This window comes from Lepisosteus platostomus, chromosome 8 (assembly GCF_059453375.1).
Source record: "Lepisosteus platostomus isolate fLepPlt1 chromosome 8, fLepPlt1.hap1, whole genome shotgun sequence".
In the NCBI taxonomy this organism is placed as follows: Eukaryota; Metazoa; Chordata; class Actinopteri; order Semionotiformes; family Lepisosteidae; genus Lepisosteus; species Lepisosteus platostomus.
The window spans coordinates 40,207,487-40,226,587 of record NC_142618.1 but is presented as its reverse complement, the minus strand read 5'-3'; the positions used below and the strand labels follow the sequence as shown (position 1 = coordinate 40,226,587).

Here is a 19,101-nt window from a genome sequence, read left to right as displayed (position 1 = left end):
GTTTTTTAAAGGTTACTACCTGTGTGCACAACTTTGGAAGTGGCCACAAGGTTTCACGGGTAGCATAGCTACCCATTTGAACAAGCCAACTCCATGGAGTGGGGAGTGTCTAAAATTCTGGTATCACATGGAGGGAGAGAATATTGGTGCACTTAGCATCTACCTGCAGAAGTATCAGCAATCAAAAGTTCTGCTGTGGAGAAAAAGAGGAAACCAAGGCAATTTATGGAGACACGGGAGAGTTAGTATACTCAGTCATGAAAGTCAGTACCAGGTAGGGGACAATTCAGTCACAATTTACATAAATAAAAATACACTTGCAAAAGTAGGTCTAATTCTTCAAGTGAAGTCTAGAATGACCTTTTTAAGAAATTTCTTTATTAAGTGTACTTTGCATTTCGCTCAGCCCTATTGATCCCGAGCAAAAAACACTTGGTGGAATGTCTGATTAACTCTCCTGATTGACTGCAAGTGATTGTCTTGACCAAACGTACTCACTAATCAAGGTTTCCAGCAAAACGTTTTATGTAACAACTGTCAGGTGCTCAGACATCATAACGTTTTCCAAGATCAAAATTTATGAATATGTATTAAATCTGGAAATATCCAGGCCTGAGGAATGCAGTCATCAGTTTTCCTTCTTTCAACAAAATCTTAGTTCTAAAAATCACAGCACACAAATACAAGAAACACATATTAACTTTAAAAAGTTAAATACTATTACATAACCTGCAGCTGCTTAATCAGTGCAATTTGTTCTAAAGTCTTTTGGCTGTAAATCCTGAGATGGTTTGAGTGGGAGTTTCCATTTCACTGAAAAATGTTCTAATTATGTACTGTATATGCTTTGCATCATAAGTTCATAAACAGATTGAGGAATGGACTAGTCTTCCTAATACTAATTCCTAAATACTAATGATGAAACTGTCATTACTTAGTCCATCAAGAGATAAAGAAGAAATAAGAATTTGACATATTTCCCTTGGTTTTTCACACTTATACTCTGTCAAAATAGATTAATTTATCCTGCTGAATTTCAGAGCAACTCAACACTTGTCACTTCTTTCTAATTTGTTTCCATAACTGTGAAGATGAAGCATTTGTCAGAAAGAAAGTCTTTCCCTTTCTAAAACTAAAGGCTATGACTGTGTGAGGCTGAAACTAAACTCACGTAAGATCCTATTGCTTCATTTACCCAGAACAAGTGCACTTTAAAGGACTCCTTTTATGTCATACAGAAAGTTTTTCTGTTTCTTACTAATTTCTATTTCAGATTATATTTGAAGTTGTAGCAGGTGATGGCCAGAGAGGTGATATTGCGATTGATGACCTACTTATACTTAATGGTCCTTGCCCTCCAGAAGGTTTGTATATTAGCCGCACTTTGACTAACAAAGTGTTTTCCAAAACACTTCTTTTTTTGCCCTCATATTTGTTAGAGAAACAGATTCATCTGACAAAAAATACCCCAGGTCCATTAATAATGACCTTAGTGGCCTCAGTGACCATTAACTTCTGTGTAATACAACATCTAGTCATTTTTGAGTCAAAAGTTGACAGATAATGGTCATAGTCTGAACTATTCCATCACCTGTTGTGAAAAGTCCCATTTAAAGGACAGCTTGGACTTTTTTAGACTTGAGATTGTTCTGATTTTAGAAAGCCTCTTCATCAAATATCACTGGCAATCTTACACCTTGCACAGACTAAATATAAGTGAAGCAAAGTTCTTATTCATGTACATTCAAAGACCCTTGTGATATACTGTATACACTGTAAAACTTCTATTTTTCTCTCAACGCAAACACCTGTAAAACTCAAACCATTTTCATTAAGTAGATTTCCATTACATTTTAAAATAGCTGTAAGTTGTAAAATATAAATCAGGAGAACGAGACTGTGCTGGGTCTGCTTCGTGCGCACACCAGCTTCATTTGATTTCTTATGAAGAAAAAGAAGACAGTACAGGCATAATTGTGACGTGTCTTTCTAATTTTTTAATAATTTTTCATTGTTCTTCTCATTATAATTAGGGGGAAATAACCTTAAATGTAGAAAATAAGTTAGAATACTTAGAATTTGCATATAAACAAGGATATAAATGTAATAATTTGTAGACTACAGTTTTTTGCAAATATTCCATGTTGTCTGTGGGCTAATATGTCCTTTGTCACAAAGATATAAGAAAATAAAATGCCTAGCTTTTGAGAGCTGATAAAATGATGTTAAGTGGTAAGATTACCTCTGCTAGAATAAATGCTGCCACCAATTAAGAATTAGCTTGTCTTAAACCAAAAATGCTTGCACCTCTGGGATCCCTTTCAGCGAAATCACTCTCAACAAGGACACCCAATATAAACACAAATTTAAACTGAAAAATATAATTAGTATAAACCATGATACAATTACCCAGCCACCAGATCCATCATTAGTGCAGATCCACTTGTAAAATTTATAAAACTGTTTGATACCTGTGTACTGTATATGTTGAAAATGTACTGTATGTTTGTTGAATGAGACTTAAACTGAAAATTGTTCCTGCTTCTTAAGAACACCTTAGATAGTGAGGACCTTTTGGGGATCCCAAATCCCTGGTTAAGAAAATCTTGTTTAAACAACTCCAATGGGTATAATTAAAACATGAACAGAGATTAATTAAACAGTGAAATAAACTCATTTTGCCTTGGCTCCAAGCTATGTGTTGTAACAGAAAGAATAAGGTTCTGGGTCCCGAGATGAAGTAAAACAGATGAGTTTATTGCATGCAAGGAACAATAAAGCCGAAGTCTTGTTTCCCGCAAGAAACAACAAAACCGAAGTATTGTTGATGTGCCGGTACAAACTTTTAGGTTATATAGTCCTTCCTTGCTGCTTCGGACATCATTCGGTGTTATGGTAGGGGGGGCCATAAACCCCGGTTGCTTAGAAGTCTAATTTTCAGGCAGAACTGACTTAAGTTAACCCTTTTTACATCTTGTCTCTTACTTCATATGTAATGAGGTTTCAGAGTGAGTGCATACTATAGGTAATACTATAGGCATACTATAGGTAAGTGTGTTAGTAAAACTGGTTGTGACCATGCCTTTAAGAATCATATTTAAGCTTATAGATGATCAGTTGTGTATGTTTTTATTTTAGGTTTCTGTGACTTTGAGACTGACTTGTGCGGCTGGCTGAACACTCACACAGGAGACGATTTGGACTGGACCTGGAATTCAGGATCTTCTCCTAACTCTCTCTATGGGCCTTCTGTAGATCACACTACCAACTCTGCGCTGGGTATGCTAATATTGACTCACTATCAGCAGTAAACTATACACCCAACACAGTGGTAAAAAACACTGAAATGCTTGTAGAATGTATCCAAATAGCAGATTTTATTTAACTTTACTTCGCATAACTGAGGATGTTGACTTTTTTACACACTGTGATGTTGCTTAAATTTTAATTTTATCTAGGGAAGGTTAATCAGAGCAATAAGGCGACACTGAAGACAACTCAATACTTGGAGAACCATTTCTGTTTCTCATCCGTGAATCAATGGAGTAACTGGAATATTTTTTGCATGTACAGTAGTTCTTAACATTGTCTCCTGTAGATATGTTGAGCTGTTCAGTATCTATTCAGCATGAATGCAGCGGGTCACTATACAGCGGACCAGGATGAGAAGTGAGATATCAATTAAAGTGTGCTTTGATCTGTTATAGGACACTATGTGTTCTTCATGACTGGCTTAATGTCCAGTGACAAAACTGCACATCTTTTGAGTGAATACATGGAACCAACCTCTGCTGCATGCTTGACATTCTGGTACCATATGCACATGTTTTCTACTATAGGTAAGTCTTACTGTGTCTCAGAGATGGTATCTCCTATTCCAGAAGTTGAGCAGTACAGAACAGGGGATGCCTGTTTTCCCATGAGGACCCTGTTCACATTGGACATGACAAAAATAGTTAGGTACTGTATATGAATTGTTGTAAACACAAAAGAGATTACAAAGCTGTGAAATGGTATTGAAGTTCCAGATGTGTTCTATATATATATACAGTATACATTCTAAAACCTTTTTTGTTTCTGAGTTGGCTCATTTTGTTTGTTTATACTGTGCAGATGAACAATGGAGTCTGTTTCTCCATTGTGCATATAAATGATAGAAATCGGATGTGTGAAGCAGTAGAAGCAGAGCTTAACTAGTAAAAGATAAGAAACAATCCGTGAAACATCAATTAATTATTTTGACTACAATGGGCTGGCTCCAACCCAAAGATTAAAGTAAATTGCAGTTTGACTCACAAGGTGACTATAAGTGCCAAGCTATCAGCAATAACAAAAGGGTTACAAATACATATAATTGTTGCAATAGAACACTGTGTACTATATAGCTTAGAGGTGGAATCAGATTATGTAAATGAAGCATGTGAATACTTCTTCAGAAATCACTTTTAGTGGGTTTGTTGCTTTCTTTTAAGACCGCAACAAAGGTCACAAATTAAATGAGGTAATTCAGCCCATTTTTCTTATTTGATCACTTGGTACTTATTGAACTGAGGATGTTCTCTAGGCTTTTGTTTAAGAATCCTAGGGGAATCTATTTTTATATAACGGCTGCATAAATAGTTCCAGGCACCCACAGCACTTAAGAAGTAAAGAAACATGTTAAATCCTAAAACATTAACTTTCTACTTGGTATCTCAGATCTTTGCTTAACAATTGGTCCTGAAATAGTCTTTCATTATTTTAAAATATTTAATCCCTTGTTTAATTAATAGTCACATTTGCATGATACATGCAGTAGTTACTGAATATGCTTATTTAACTTTGTAATAAAACATCCGTGCATGCAAATCAGGATAGATACAGATACTGGTTATTTTAAAACATTGTCAATGGTATGTGCTGTCATTCCAAAGGAGTAAGTTTCTTTTGATTCTATTTATATGTGTACTAAAATTAATAGCTCCACATTAAAGTTTGAATGATACACCTATGTGAGTAGGTCAAGCAATTAAATACTTAGTATTTATTAGTATATGAGAAAAAACATTATTTGCCACTTATAATGGTAAACCAGAACTAGATCAAATGTGATATGAGTTATTTTGTTAATGTAGATGCACTCAATACATTTTTGTTGTGGTTTAAAGAAACTCATATCAGCAATCAACATCAGCCTAAAACTGACACCTTCTTTTTCTTTAGTGAAGGGGACTCTTACAGTGTATATTAAAGATGCTGATGGATGCCAGGCTATTTGGAGCATGACAGGGGACCAAGGAGATGCTTGGCTGGAAGCAAGGGTGGATTACGTAACTACACAGCGATATCAGGTGAGAGCCTTCCATAAAAACAGATGTATTGTGCTTCGGTGTTTCCTTTGATGTCTTTTATGAGATTTTAGAATTTACAGAGAAATTCAGAGTACATACATAAAGTGAATGAGGAGTCAGGCAATAGCATCGTATAATTTAGTTCTAATATACGCATAAATATTTATTAGAAATTTATATTTCTTATTATTATTGTTGTTAAATAGTTACTGTTATTGCACATAATCAAGTATAGTAAGGGTGTGGTGCGGTGGCTCTGCAGCTTAGGATCTGCACCTGTGGCTGGATGTTGCTGGTTTGTATCCTGCAGCCGGCAGAGGAATCCTACTCCATTGGGCCCCGGAGCAAGGCCCTTAATCCCAACTGCTCCAGGGGCGCTGTATAAATGGCTGACCCTGTGCTCTGACCCTAAGCTTCTCTCCCTGTCTGTGTGTTTCATGGAGAGCAAGTTGGAGTACGCGAAAAGACAAATTCCTAATACAAGAAATTGTTTATGGCCAATAAAGTGATCTTATCTTAATGTTAGTCTCAATGAACACACGTTAAAAGCATAAGAAATTTTAGAAAAGGTGAAGCTAGGATACTGTGAGCACATGTGACTGTAAGAAAACTTATCATTGACTGGAGAAGTGGCTTTTCTTATGAAAAAAGGAGAAAGTCTTCAAGGTCAGAGACTATTTCATGGCAAACCTAAGATACTGTAAATGACTCATGTCTGCCCAAGTCCTGTGCTGCTTGGTGAATTGTGTGCTACTGTCTGGGAAATCCTGGTCATAGTCAGGTTATAATATAGTCCAGGCCTGAATCAGTGACTACTGGACCACAGGGCTCAACCTGTTCTCCAGGCTAGCGTCCTTACAGGTTGTGCCTCTGGTGCTTCACCCCCACCCCTTCTCAGAGAACCTAGGCATCATATCTTCAATTTACACAGCTGTGACTGATTCATTACAGATTTTATTTGAAGGAAAAGAAGGAAACGTCTTTGATCAAGGTGACATTGCACTGGATGACATCAGTGTGAGGAAGGACACTACCTGTGCTAACATTATTTTAACCACACTACCTCCCACGAGTGTGAGGCCCACACAGCCACCCTCTCCTATGGACTGCAGTTTTGAACAAGGTAAGGATCTCACCATGTCCAAGACCGAAACCTCACCATGACAGGGAAGGTGCTGGTCATCAAAGCCGAGCTCTTGCCTGTTTTGAGTTTCCTGGCTTCTACCTTCCCTATCCCACACTGTGTTGTGGTGGTGCTGTGGAGATTGATGTTTAAATTTCTATGGGGTGGGAAGCAGGAAAGACTCAGGAGGGAAATAATGTACAGGCCGCTACTCTCAGGGAGGAAGTCTGTCCCAGATATTGCTACGAAGCTGCTTTGCATTTTCCTGGCCTCTGTGCTGAGAGGCTTTGCAACAGCACCTGAAGTGCGTACCTGGACTTATTTTTCCTGGCTCTGGGTAGGTAGGGAGGTGTTCAGAGTGTGGGGTGTCAGACCCAAGCTGGATGTCCCACTCTCTGACACATGCCCTGCAATTTATGGGACAGTTAAAAGTTTTCTAAGATCTCACCCAATTGGCCATACAGTATTCCCCTCCAAGATGTCAGCGTCTAAAAACTGGAAGATTTCGTTGCACCCCAGAACAATAGGCAGACCCCTGTGGGCATTTTAACATCAGCCCAAACAAGGAAGGTGTGGAAACACACATCCTCTAAGTTTCTGTGAAACGTTCACAGAGACTTAGCCTGGAGTGTCATCCACCAGTGCTTACTGGTGCGAACTTTCTTGTACCGTAGGGGCCTCACCCCCAGCCCTCGCTGTGTTAGGGTGGGTTGTGGTGAGGAGGAGACTGTGACATTGTGGTCCTGCTTTTTTGCTAAGGCCTTCTGGGCCCAGTTTGAACACTGGTTGCAAGCTCTCTCGCCCCAATTTTCCCTGACTGCTGCTTTCGTTATATACGGCATCTCTCCTGTCAAACTTCCTCCAAACGGGTTTGACAGGATCTGGGCCGTGGTGAACAGTGGGAAAGACGCCCTGTGGAGAGTGAGGAACATGGGGTGTTCAAAGGCATCGAGGTCCCAGTCAAGGCAGCAGGTAGCCTGGCCCTGTTCATCACCCGAGATAACTATTACCTCAGAGATCTGTGGAGAGAACGGAGGGAGGAAGCAGAAAATCTGTGGGAAATAGAGGGCATAGGATAGTATCTCAAGATGCTGTGAAAGACAATATCATGTTTAAGTAAGGAATGTGACTTGCACCAGAACAAAATAAATTGTTGCTATGTAAGGTACCGTGTCAAAATGTAATGAGATGTGATCATATATACTGTTTTAAGTATGTATATTAATGTAAAGCTTCCTAATGTGTGATGCCCTGTATTTTTTTGTGAAAAGAAAATAAAGTTCTTAAAAATCGAAATCGAAAAAAAAATATCCCCAATTCATTGTCCATTCTGGAGGTGTCTTGTTAAAGCACCATCACAGTCCTTTAAATGTTGTGTTCAGTTAGTCTGTGAGACCTTCCCTGAGAGATTCCAGATATAATCCTGTGTGGTATTTTCCCAGCTTCACAAATTTTTATGCGTGGCTTCTTTACTGTAGGTGACCTGCATCTGGAATGTTCTTTTCATTATCTTGAGGTTCACTCCTTGGGAGACTGTACAACCCAAAGCCTCCCAGATATCCAGTCTTTGTTGGCACTATGAGCATCATGGGATGCTAGGGGAAGTTTACATTTGTAATAATAACCAATTTTCTGTTTACATCATCCCTTCTGGAATTATCATTAGCCATATTTCCTCTCCGGGGGAAATTTCTGATGCACTGAGACAGGGCTTCCTTTCCCCAGGATGCCTTTCAGGAGCTTTCCATCTCCTCTCTGGTTCCTGGATCCTTGTACATCCTGGCAAGCTGTCTCTCTTTTAGCCGGTACATGTACAGTATGCATCACAGAGTTCCATTGCCACCACTTCCCTTTTAACCCACAGCTAGGATCTCTAACAACTGTCTATTTTATGCCTTTCATGTGCAATCTCCCTTCCTCTACCAGCCACAGGGTATGAGACCCTGACACCCAAACCCCCACCAGGATTCAAAAATAGTAACTGTGCTCCTCGCTATCTGGTTTTCCTTCCATGATAATAGTCTAAACCAGGAAAATGGTCTGAACCATTATTTAGCTGGCAGACACCTTTACTTATTTGCTTTTTAAATTGTTCTAAAAAGGTGCTTTTTTTACTTAAATTATTTGAAGAGATTATCCTAACCAGCTGCAGCAGACTGATATCTGCTGCAAATATGCCAAAGATTCAGAGTGACAGCAGTTCCATTACAGATTGGCATTTGGGGTAGTATTTATTAAAGAAGATGATGGAAGTCTGTCTATATATTTGTCAAATTTAATTATATTAAAAATGACTAAAACAGTTAAGTGAGGGCTATTGTGGGATATTATAGTGTACACAAAGCTGAAAAAAATGAATTTCCATTTCTGCTGATGTCATTCTGAAATCAAAGTGTTGTGCACATCTGGCCATGCCTGTGTGGTACTGGGAGATATGATGATGCTGCAAAGGGAAAAGGAGGCCATTGGTCCATCAACAAGTTTAGGGATACAAGAAAACAGTAACAAATTCTTCAATTCCCAGGGCTCTGCAACTGGCGCCAAGAGACAAATGACAGCTTTGACTGGATTTGCCAGGCAGGGCGCCATGTTGATGTACCTGGAAATGGACCACTCTTTGACCATTCTTTTGGTAACATTGAAGGTATTGTAAAAAGTGAATATTTACAATCAAAACTAGAATGTTCAAACTGAACACTTTTATAGGTGAAAAAATTAAATATCTATAAAGAAAAATCAATTACAGTATGTTCATTGCATATGTACTCTTCCCCTTGAGTCAATATATGGTGTCAACAGCTTTGGCAGCAGTTACAGTTTTTTGGATAAGTTTCTACCACCTTTGCACAGAATAATTGGCAAACATGCAAAAACCTCAAGATGGTTGGGTATAATTGCTTTACAGTAAGTTTCAGTATTAAAATGAGGGTAAACACTTTTGCAAGACACTGTACATTTGTACTGATGCACAAACACTCAGATCTAATGGATTAAATTACATATTTTAAATACACATATAACAAAACCACAGAAATCCTTAAAAAACAGATCAAAGAATTATGATATCTTTTCAGCTGAACACATTGTCAAAAAGAAAACATTTCACATTCATTATTCGGTATGGTCAGCCTTTGCATTATCACAATCCTGGCAGTGCTGCTGCATGGTCCTGATCAGGCTCTTGATTGATTAGACTGGAGAAGGATGTTCCACCACTCGTCTTCTGTAGTTGCACCTACAGTAACTTACAGTACAAAGGTTGGAAAGTTGTGGTTCTCTCTAATTGATGGCATTGGTCAGTTAGTCCTTTATCTAGACCCAAGTCAGGCTAAAAGGAATGAGCAATACAAGACCTCAGATTTGTTTTCTTTTAGTTGTGATGTTTTAATTCTGCCGCTATTGGTCTTGCATTTTCCTGCAAGAAAAGAGACTTCCTGGTTGGCTTGCTTGTTTGTCAAGGGCAAAACATCATTCGTTGGTGAATTAAATGCTTGCTTAATTTGCCACAAGATGTTCTCTAGCTCACAGAAGATGATGATTTTGCTTGTCACATATCCCTAGAGGACCTTTGAACGTACAGTTCATTTTAATGCAGACATCCATGTACTTTCAGGTGATGCAGAGGTTATTGCTTCCTGAAATGTTTAAGGCTGTATTGTGATGAACCCATTCAAAGACTTAGCTATCCCTCCCAGACCAGTTTTCTGGTTTCTCTGGACCAGTCTTTTGGTTGTTAAAGCAGAGTATTTATATTATCTGAGCAATGTCTCTCTCAGATGTACTGCCTTCGGTCATATCGATGGCAATTTGGTGATGCAGCACTTCCTTACTAAATCCATGAATGTCACGTCATGATTGAGGAGTGATTCTGTCACTGTTCTTGCATTAATTAAAGTTGTGTTTTTTTAATGTACAGTTATACAGATACAAAACTTGTGCTTTTCTTATTAAATACTCAGTATGTCTTTGCTTACCTACAGGGTTTTATTTAATAATCATGGGATCTGGTATTGCGGATGAAGAAACTGCAGTAATCTCTAGTCCTGTGATATCAGAGACCACTGAATTGTGTGTAAGTTTCTGGTATTATATGCTTGGATCATCGGTGTCAACCCTGGATGTCCTACTGCAAACAGTACGTGTGTTTTTGCATTTTCTTTGTATCATAGATAGCCATCAAAAAGGAAAGAGGTTAGAGTGTGCAACTCTATTAGTGTGTATGATTAGTTTATTGGAAGTCTCTGTATGTAATTTCATATCCAACACAGCAGGCTTACATGAACTGCACACTTATTTACAGAATTGAACAGGAGACGTGTTAATGGAACTGTTTAATTGTGTGAAGACTTTTCTTTAGTCGACAGCAGAATTATACCTGCAGTGACGAGATATGATTTATCAAATCAGATTATATTTAGATATGTTTCAAGTGTTCTGCATAACAGATCATTGTCATATCCCTTTTGAGGCATTGCAAACTGTCCTAGAAAAATAAATGCTAAAATGACCCGTTGCTGTCAAACTATCACCTTTCACACAAGAAAACTTTGTACACTTACATAGTAAAATATACATGTATAATAATGCTTTGGTAAAACATTCCCCATACATTGTTAGGGGTGGTGCGGTGGCTCTGAGGCGCCATATAAATGTCTGACCCCCAGCTTCTCTCTCTCCGTCTGTGTGTCTGTGTGTCTCATGGAGAGCAAGCTGGGGTATGCGAAAATACAAATTTCTAATGCAAGAAATTGTATATGGCTAATAAAGTGATCTTCTTCTTCTACATGTCCAGTGTGCAATGCCATGAACGATCATTCATCTTACATGTACTGTGTGTAAACACCATACAATCATAAAGAACACCAGCAATAAATGCTTGCTTACATGGAGTAAATGAAACAACATTAAATGAAAATTAATGTAGCACTTGAGTGATGCTGAAGAAAAACAAGCTATCTGGGTATTACATTTAAAGTGACACAGAGTACGATAAGAATCTAATAACCTTTAGGTCAGTAAACATTTGAAGCTATATCGTTTGCTTCCAGAATTCATCTCCAGACACAGTTGTGTGGTCAAGAAGAGGCACACAGAATGCAGTATGGCTGAATGCTCACATAACTGTCAGAATGAAGGGATCATACAGAGTAAGCTGACCCATCTTTCATTGATACTCTTTTAATCATGTCTTCTAAAACTGCACAATCCATGTGATTACAGACAGGAACAAAGGTGATATTCACAGTAGAAGATGTATCAGACTTTTCAACTCAAGCTCTCAAATCTACAACCTTAATGAAAACCGAGTGAAATAAATGATTCTCTGATAACGTTTTATATACTGAGAAACATGCAACAAACCAGTTTATGCAACATATACATAATGGAACATGTAGTATGTGCTATGTTTTAAAGCTCCTCAGTATATATTCTCAGGATATGTCAGGTGAGAAAGTAATCCTTGATGCTTGTTTAGAAAGATTTAAAAAGGGAAGAAAAGATTTGTTTGTGTACATATCTGCAGGTACAGTTTGCTGGGAAGAGGAATCCTTTAGGCCAGGGATTCATTGCCATTGATGACATCACTATGAGGGCTGGAGTCTGCACATATCACGGTAAGTACAAAAATGGTTTGGTTTTCAGAACACATCTTAGTCAGAATACATTTTTTCCACTGTTTTTAATTTGTTTAAATATTGTACAAGTAGATGAGGTACATACATTCATTGCACACCAAAAGTATTTCTACCCCTTATGAATGGGAACAATACACATCAAGTAACAATGATTTTCAACATGGATAATGTTCTGTGGTTATAACTTCTGTAAATGTTATGCGGTAATATTAATAGTATATTCCACACCAAAGTCATATATGTCATAAATAATTTCGTGCAGAAAACACAAATGTTTTCTGGACTTAATTGTTGTTTGGATATTGAATGACAAACATTTTACCATCTGAAGATTTGTGGCATCAGAGGTACTGGTGCAATGATAGGGTTTCCTACCTTTTTTATTGATTAATTATTTTTAAACATTTTTGGTATTTTCATTATACCTTCTTGTTGTAGAGGTCCCTTTTTCAGAAGTGTCAATCTGTTTGTTCAGTTTATATAGTGTGTGTTTACTGTAGGTACCTGTGGCTTTGAGAGTCCTTCAGTGTGTGGTTATGAGCAGGATGTCACAGAAACTGCTGACTGGGTTCACACAAATGGCCTGGACTATGGACCACAGATTGATCAGACTTACAGAACAAAGCATGGTAAATATGCTGGACTGTGTGAGGCTGTGCTGACTCCCTCTGCTAGCTACAGTATTTGTTATTTTTTTACTGTCTGATTTTGACGTTTATCTTCTTTGTCAGCTAATATATTGGAGTTTTATGCATCAAACTAGTGTTTGCACTCTGGTCAATTGTTAAGCAACATCGCTCCCTTTTAGTTATTTAAGGAACAAACAAGTCCACAAGACAAAATGTACTCTAGTATATGTTAGTACAGTGTAATTTATAACTATGGCATAAATAAGCTTGAAATCTAATTCAGATATCCATAAGTGAGTCAGAAATTTCTTTTGGCATTGATTTGGACTATACTTAGGTAAAATGAATGTCAAGTGATTTTTTTAAATGATAATGTAATTTTTTAAGTGATAATGTAATTGACGTTCCACAGCTTTAAATACTTATGGGTGTTAACTTAAAAATATTAACTATGTTGGTAGAACTAAAATTGTTATACATACTTTTTTGGGATTCAACCTTGTATTCTTCATCAAATTTAAAGCTTATCGAAAAAATAAAATAATAATAATTGCTTACACTTATATAGCGCTTTTCTGGACACTCCACTACAAGAGCTTTACAGGTAATGCGGACTCCCCTCCACAACCACCAATGTGCAGCATCCACCTGGATGATGCGACGGCAGCCATAGTGCGCCAGAACACTCACCACACATCAGATATCAGTGGGGAGGAGAGCAGAGTAATGAAGCCAATTCATAGATGGGGATTATTAGGAGGCCATGATTGGTAAGGGCCAATGGGAAATGTGGCCAGGACGCCGGGGTTATACCCCTACTCTTTTTGAGAAATGGTTTTTAATGACCTCAGAGTGTCAGGACCTCAGTTTTACGTCTTATCCGAAGGACAGCACCTGTTTACAGTATAGTGTCCCCATCACTATACTGGGGCATTAGGACCCACATGAACCGCAGGGTGAGTGCCCCCTGCTGGCCCCACTAACACCTCTTCCAGCAGCAACCTTTTTTTTCCCAGGAGGTTTCCCATTCAGGTACTGACCAGGCTCACACCTGCTTAGCTTCAGTGGGTTGCCAGTTGTGAGTTGCAGAGTGATATATTATCAGAGAACATATTATAGGAGACCATTTGGCCCATCTATACTTGTTTGGTTTTAGCCAAGCAATCTGAGAATCTCATCCAGCTGTTTCCTGAAGAACAGTAACGTATCAGTTATCATAACGTGACTGCTGATTTTTTTTCCAGATTCCTACAACACTTCGTATACATTTTCCATTGTAAATTCACTGCCACAAGTTTCCTCTTGTGTCCTGTGGTTTAAATTTTACTGTTAAATACTGAGGAAGTCCAAAGGGTTGACTTTGTGGATTTTTAATGCTTGAACGAAATTTCTTTACAATCTTCTATTCCATTTGTAATTCACTTACTTAACAGGTCTTTGGCTGCTAGGTTAGTGACTCACACTTCTCTGAACATCCCAGTGCTTAGATTAAATTCCCTACCAGTGAGTTCTGCAAATTGGATTTATGGCAGCAACAATAACATAGAAAAGGTCATTTATGGGTTATTTTCTTCCTACTTCAAGCAGCTAGTAATTGTGCCTAATGCTCAATTTTCTATTAGAAATGCTAGCTTTAGATAATTATTTTTTTCAAACTTACAAAAGATGACAGCTAAAATGAAAAATAGCAAACTTTAGAAAATCTACTGGTGATGCAGTCAGAAAATGTAAAATATAGCATAAAGAGTCTACATATCTACATATGTTGCATTTCTGCATAATCTACATATTCCTAATTCAAAGGAACTTGAAAAGTTATTGTTTTAGTATTAACATTACAGATTGTGTCTATTCAAATGTATTATACCTGGAATGCCAACTATATCACTAGGTTACAGTTAATTTGCACTATCAAGCATTAACCTGCTGTATTTGTACTCACTGTTTTTTAGGCCACTTTATGACAGTGCTTGGAGAAGATACAAGGAAAGTTGCTCACCTGTTAACTCCAGAATACCCATCAACAATGGAGTCCTGTGTTCAGTTCTGGTCAGTTGGCAAAAAACAATAACTTATTTATAAAATACGATCTGTTTAGAGATCTAAATGTGTATCTGATCACTATCTATTTGTGTTTTTGTCAGAACAGTGCTGTTGGTGGGTGAATAAATAAATTGTAGTTAATTTCATTCCTCATCCTGTTTGGATTACCAGTTGGTTTCCAACGTGGTAGCTATTGTACTAGTGAGACTGTTCATGTTTTTCTCTAACTGAAGCACTTCTCTGAGACATATTTTCCTGTTGGAAGTCCAACAGAGCCTTATAGGAAAATTAGCATTGATTGGAGGAGTCTGGAAGCTAACTGCCAGCAAGTCACAGAGATGGTTGCTGTTCAGCAAACTGAGAATACCCTGGTGATCTTGTGCTTGGCCATTTGAACACTGCCACCTGGGAAATATAGGCCTGCTTATTTGATGCACAGGTTAAGAATTACAATCCTGATTGCTTGTGACATAGACCACACTTAATCCACTTATGTCACAACTATAATGCTTGACCTTAGCTTCAAATGAACACTGTTGCTGCTTAAGCTACCAGTGAGCACTAGAAAAACCTTTTATGGATTTGTTTTGCAATTACGTTTTACGTTACTATGTACCTACAAATTTACATGCCAATGTTTTCTGTCTCTTTCGTTTTAATAGATGTTTTGTTTCCCTATAAAATAAACCATTTCCATTTGGTTCATTTTATGAAGCTGAAATAGTTGTTTGTCTCCCACTGATAAGATAATAGAAGACAGAAGGGAATATTGTGGGTAATGTGAAGAGAAGTCATACACAAAGATTTTAAATTTTAAAAAACATTGTATTAAGGCTTTGTCATATTAAGAATCTGTGTACAAAGATGGCTGTGGACTTAATCAAGTGTTGTTTTGTGGTCAAGAGTTAATGTTAATAGCTGATTTTCTCCTATGGTGTACACAGGTATTGGCTGACCACAGATCACAATGACAGATTCTCTATCCACACCATGGAGAATGGTGAGCTGGGAGAGGCCCTGTGGGCTCTTTCAGGAGCTAAGTCTCACTACTGGGAGGTGGCACAAGTCACAGTGTCAACGGCCACACACTTCAAGGTAACCTAAACATTTTTAATATGGCTTGAATATTTTTGTTACCTTTTCATGTTGAGAACCATGTCAGTAACCATGAGTAGTACATTTATGTAATAGCCAGGCGTAGGAATAGTTCATACTGTACAGTAGAATTGAGTAACTGACATTTTAAAATCAGCCCTTGTGAACTAGAGCAATGAGCACATTCAAATTCAAATATTCATGAAGTGTACTTCACAATGGACTCTTGGGTTGGCCAGGGTTCTCTTAGGGTAATTGTCTGTGAGTTGGAGTCAGCCAAGGGTTTTTCCTGACAACCAATTCCTATAGAAACAACTGATTCCAATTTGTTGATAATAAAACATAATTTGCGCTTCTAAATGTTAAATTGAAAATGAACTAATTCTTAAATTTAATAAAAATAAATTGACAAGGAACTAACCTATCTTTAGCAGGGTTTTCGGACGTTTGTAGAAAGAAATCATGTGCGCCTTTTAATGCTAAGACTCTATATGTGCTTATGGATAGTTCAAAATATTTAAAAAATAAACAAAATGATATAGAAAAATAATTCAGTGATTGAAAGTTCTGTCAAATTTGCATGTGTACTTATAGTCTTCAGTCCTACAGTATAAAACCATTTATTTTCCATGCAGGTTGTATTTAAGGCACAGCTAGATCCTGCTGCTGGCAGCTTTGTGGCCATTGACGAGGTCACTCTGACTGCTGGTGCCTGTCCCCACACAGGAAGCTGTGATTTTGAGTCAAGTCAGTGCACATGGCTGAACTCCCAAGGAGACCAATTTGATTGGATTCATGCTAATGATCAGTTGTCGATAGTTGGCCCCAGTGTTGACCACACTACCCAAACAGCAGATGGTAAGATTAATGTATATGAGAGTTTTTTTTAATAATAACACATTCTAGTTCTTTTATTAAATTAAAGGAAGACTTTATAGGTCTTCATCTAATAAGAAAGGTTAGTTTAAAAAGATATGTCATCAGCAAGTTTGCAGTTTAGAATAATATCAAAAGTGAAGAAGAAATCATTAAATTTGTACAGTACCAGAGTACAATCATCTACTAAAAAATGAATTTCCTCTCGCTCTTTCAAATTCAAACTAAATTTTCTGAGACAGCAGTAATATTTGATTCTGCATAATGTTCTTAAAAAAGTTTTTTTAAAATTTAGGGATTTTGTGTGCCTTGAATATTAAAAACACTACTGTACTACTGAACTGTACTGTAGATTACCTAGCAACAGTAGACAAGAGTTCTTTAAGTAAGGAGGCATACAATATGTGTTCAATATTGGACAATATTGTTCCTATTCAGCTATGTTAAACCAGGAATAGTCTGATTAAATTAAATTTCTGGTGTCAATTTAGAAACTAAGATGAGTGAAAATTTACTTTTTTAATTTCTATGAGGTTGGTTTGGTTTACCTCACCTAAGCATAATACTTTAATATACACAGGCACTAGGAAAAATATGCATTTCATCCCACTCTTGCTATCTGAAGATGGACTCTCTATCTTTCAGGGAGGTACTTACTATGTGAAACCCAACACAGTGCTCCAGGAGACAGAGCTCTTCTCATTTCAGAGCACTTCCAGGATAGTGGGATCAGCTGCTTCACTCTCTGGTATCACATGAGTGGCAGGTAAATTAAATTAAGCAGAGAAATTTAGTTTGCTTACAGTCCAAAAAATGTATGTTTAAAATGGTCAAAACAACAATTAAAACAATTACAGTTACAATTAAATTACTTATAGGTTTGAGGCAGATTTCTTTCTGCATCAATACTTTTGATTTTTATCCTTTAATTTACTGATACTACCTCATAAATAGCCAAATTGTGATATTTTTCCATTATGCTGAACAATATCTGACCATTATTTCTTTAGGGACTCTGGGTCTTTGCTGGTGTATCTGCAGACAAGTGCCACACATAAAGACTTGCTCTTTGAGATAAAGGAAAGTGGCAACACTTGGAAAAATTTTACAGACACTGTCATAGGGCCAAAGAGATTCCAGGTAGGATGATTTTCTTACTATTCATACAGTAAATATCTGCTGTTGCTGGATTGCACCATTTAATTACAACGATCAAAGACAGCTGGTATAGAGAGTTGTTCTGATATTTTCATTTTAGGACTTTAATTTGTGAGGCACATTATTTTTAATATTAATGATACTTGTTAGATGCATATTTTAGGTTTCAGTACTATGTGTAAAGTTTATGAGAAACGAAAAAAGGCTTGATTTATAATGAGGAAATAATAAAGTGAGTACAAATGTTCAATTATTCAATGACATACTGTGAAACTTGTAATACTGCCTGACGAAGGCTACTGTGGCTGCAACATGGCATTTTTTCAAATTTAGAGTAGACAATAATTGTTGCTATACTCAGACAATTTGGAATATCCAGTTGTGTGCTCATGTCTTGAGTCACAGACTGTGAGAACCAAGAAAGCCCTGTCTAACTTATTCCACTCTCCTGTCAGTGGTGCTCAACAGATTATGCATTGCCAGTAGAGGAATCCTGGTCACAGTTGTCCAGTGACATGGACCAGGCTTGAGACCATGATCACAGAGTTCAGCTGCACTTGTTTTTGCACCTTTACCAATTGAGTCAATAAGGTTGCCTCCTTCTCTGGTGGTCTTTAATCTCAGTTATACAATTGAAGGTGATAGTTATTACTTCATTTTATGTTGTTGTGCTTTGTTTTATGCATTATACAGTATGTTTAAGTTTGTGATGTTGTAAAAACATATCCTGGAGGTCACACCCATTTAAAAAAAATTGAAGAATTATTTTTATTATATTAAATATTCCACTTTTGTAGAATAAATTACTTATATTAATTTCCAGAGTTAATTTACCACATTAAGCATGGCACATTTAAGTATTTAAATTGCTCAGTAAGGTCAGCCTGAGGATGCAGTAAATAGTACCAGCATAGATAAGTCTTGGATGACAATGCTATTATGCATCTTTGCTCTAAGATAACAAACTAAATGCCTTTGTTATACCTTTTAAATTGAGCTGGATTGATGGGAAAAAAAATAAAATGTAGGGAAAACCAAACAGAATTGTGGATTAGAATCCAATCCTGACACTGTTGTTGTTGTTGTGTTTTCAAGAAATGGCTAACTGAAATACAATACTTGGATCAATTAGCTAATAACTACCCTGGCTAAATAGCCTCCCCTTGATTGTAATCTTTAGTTCATTGTTTGAACTCAATGAATGTTTGCTC

At 37.2% G+C, this 19,101-nt stretch overlaps 1 protein-coding gene across 2 annotated transcripts in view; it reads left to right on the top strand.

The window, feature by feature from the left end:
• Positions 1 to 19,101, top strand: part of LOC148657314 (MAM and LDL-receptor class A domain-containing protein 2) — a 285,832-nt gene that overhangs the window by 21,209 nt on the left and 245,522 nt on the right. For both annotated transcript variants that reach the window (XM_088643402.1, XM_088643401.1), the window contains exons 16-31: positions 12 to 274; positions 1,274 to 1,364; positions 3,139 to 3,279; positions 3,708 to 3,839; positions 5,203 to 5,330; positions 6,282 to 6,453; positions 8,978 to 9,097; positions 10,434 to 10,588; positions 11,502 to 11,600; positions 11,978 to 12,068; positions 12,590 to 12,718; positions 14,671 to 14,767; positions 15,706 to 15,856; positions 16,492 to 16,714; positions 17,378 to 17,498; positions 17,743 to 17,872. In XM_088643402.1, coding sequence (XP_088499528.1) covers positions 12 to 274; positions 1,274 to 1,364; positions 3,139 to 3,279; positions 3,708 to 3,839; positions 5,203 to 5,330; positions 6,282 to 6,453; positions 8,978 to 9,097; positions 10,434 to 10,588; positions 11,502 to 11,600; positions 11,978 to 12,068; positions 12,590 to 12,718; positions 14,671 to 14,767; positions 15,706 to 15,856; positions 16,492 to 16,714; positions 17,378 to 17,498; positions 17,743 to 17,872 — 2,243 coding nt within the window. The remainder of the gene's footprint in view (positions 1 to 11; positions 275 to 1,273; positions 1,365 to 3,138; positions 3,280 to 3,707; positions 3,840 to 5,202; positions 5,331 to 6,281; positions 6,454 to 8,977; positions 9,098 to 10,433; positions 10,589 to 11,501; positions 11,601 to 11,977; positions 12,069 to 12,589; positions 12,719 to 14,670; positions 14,768 to 15,705; positions 15,857 to 16,491; positions 16,715 to 17,377; positions 17,499 to 17,742; positions 17,873 to 19,101) is intronic.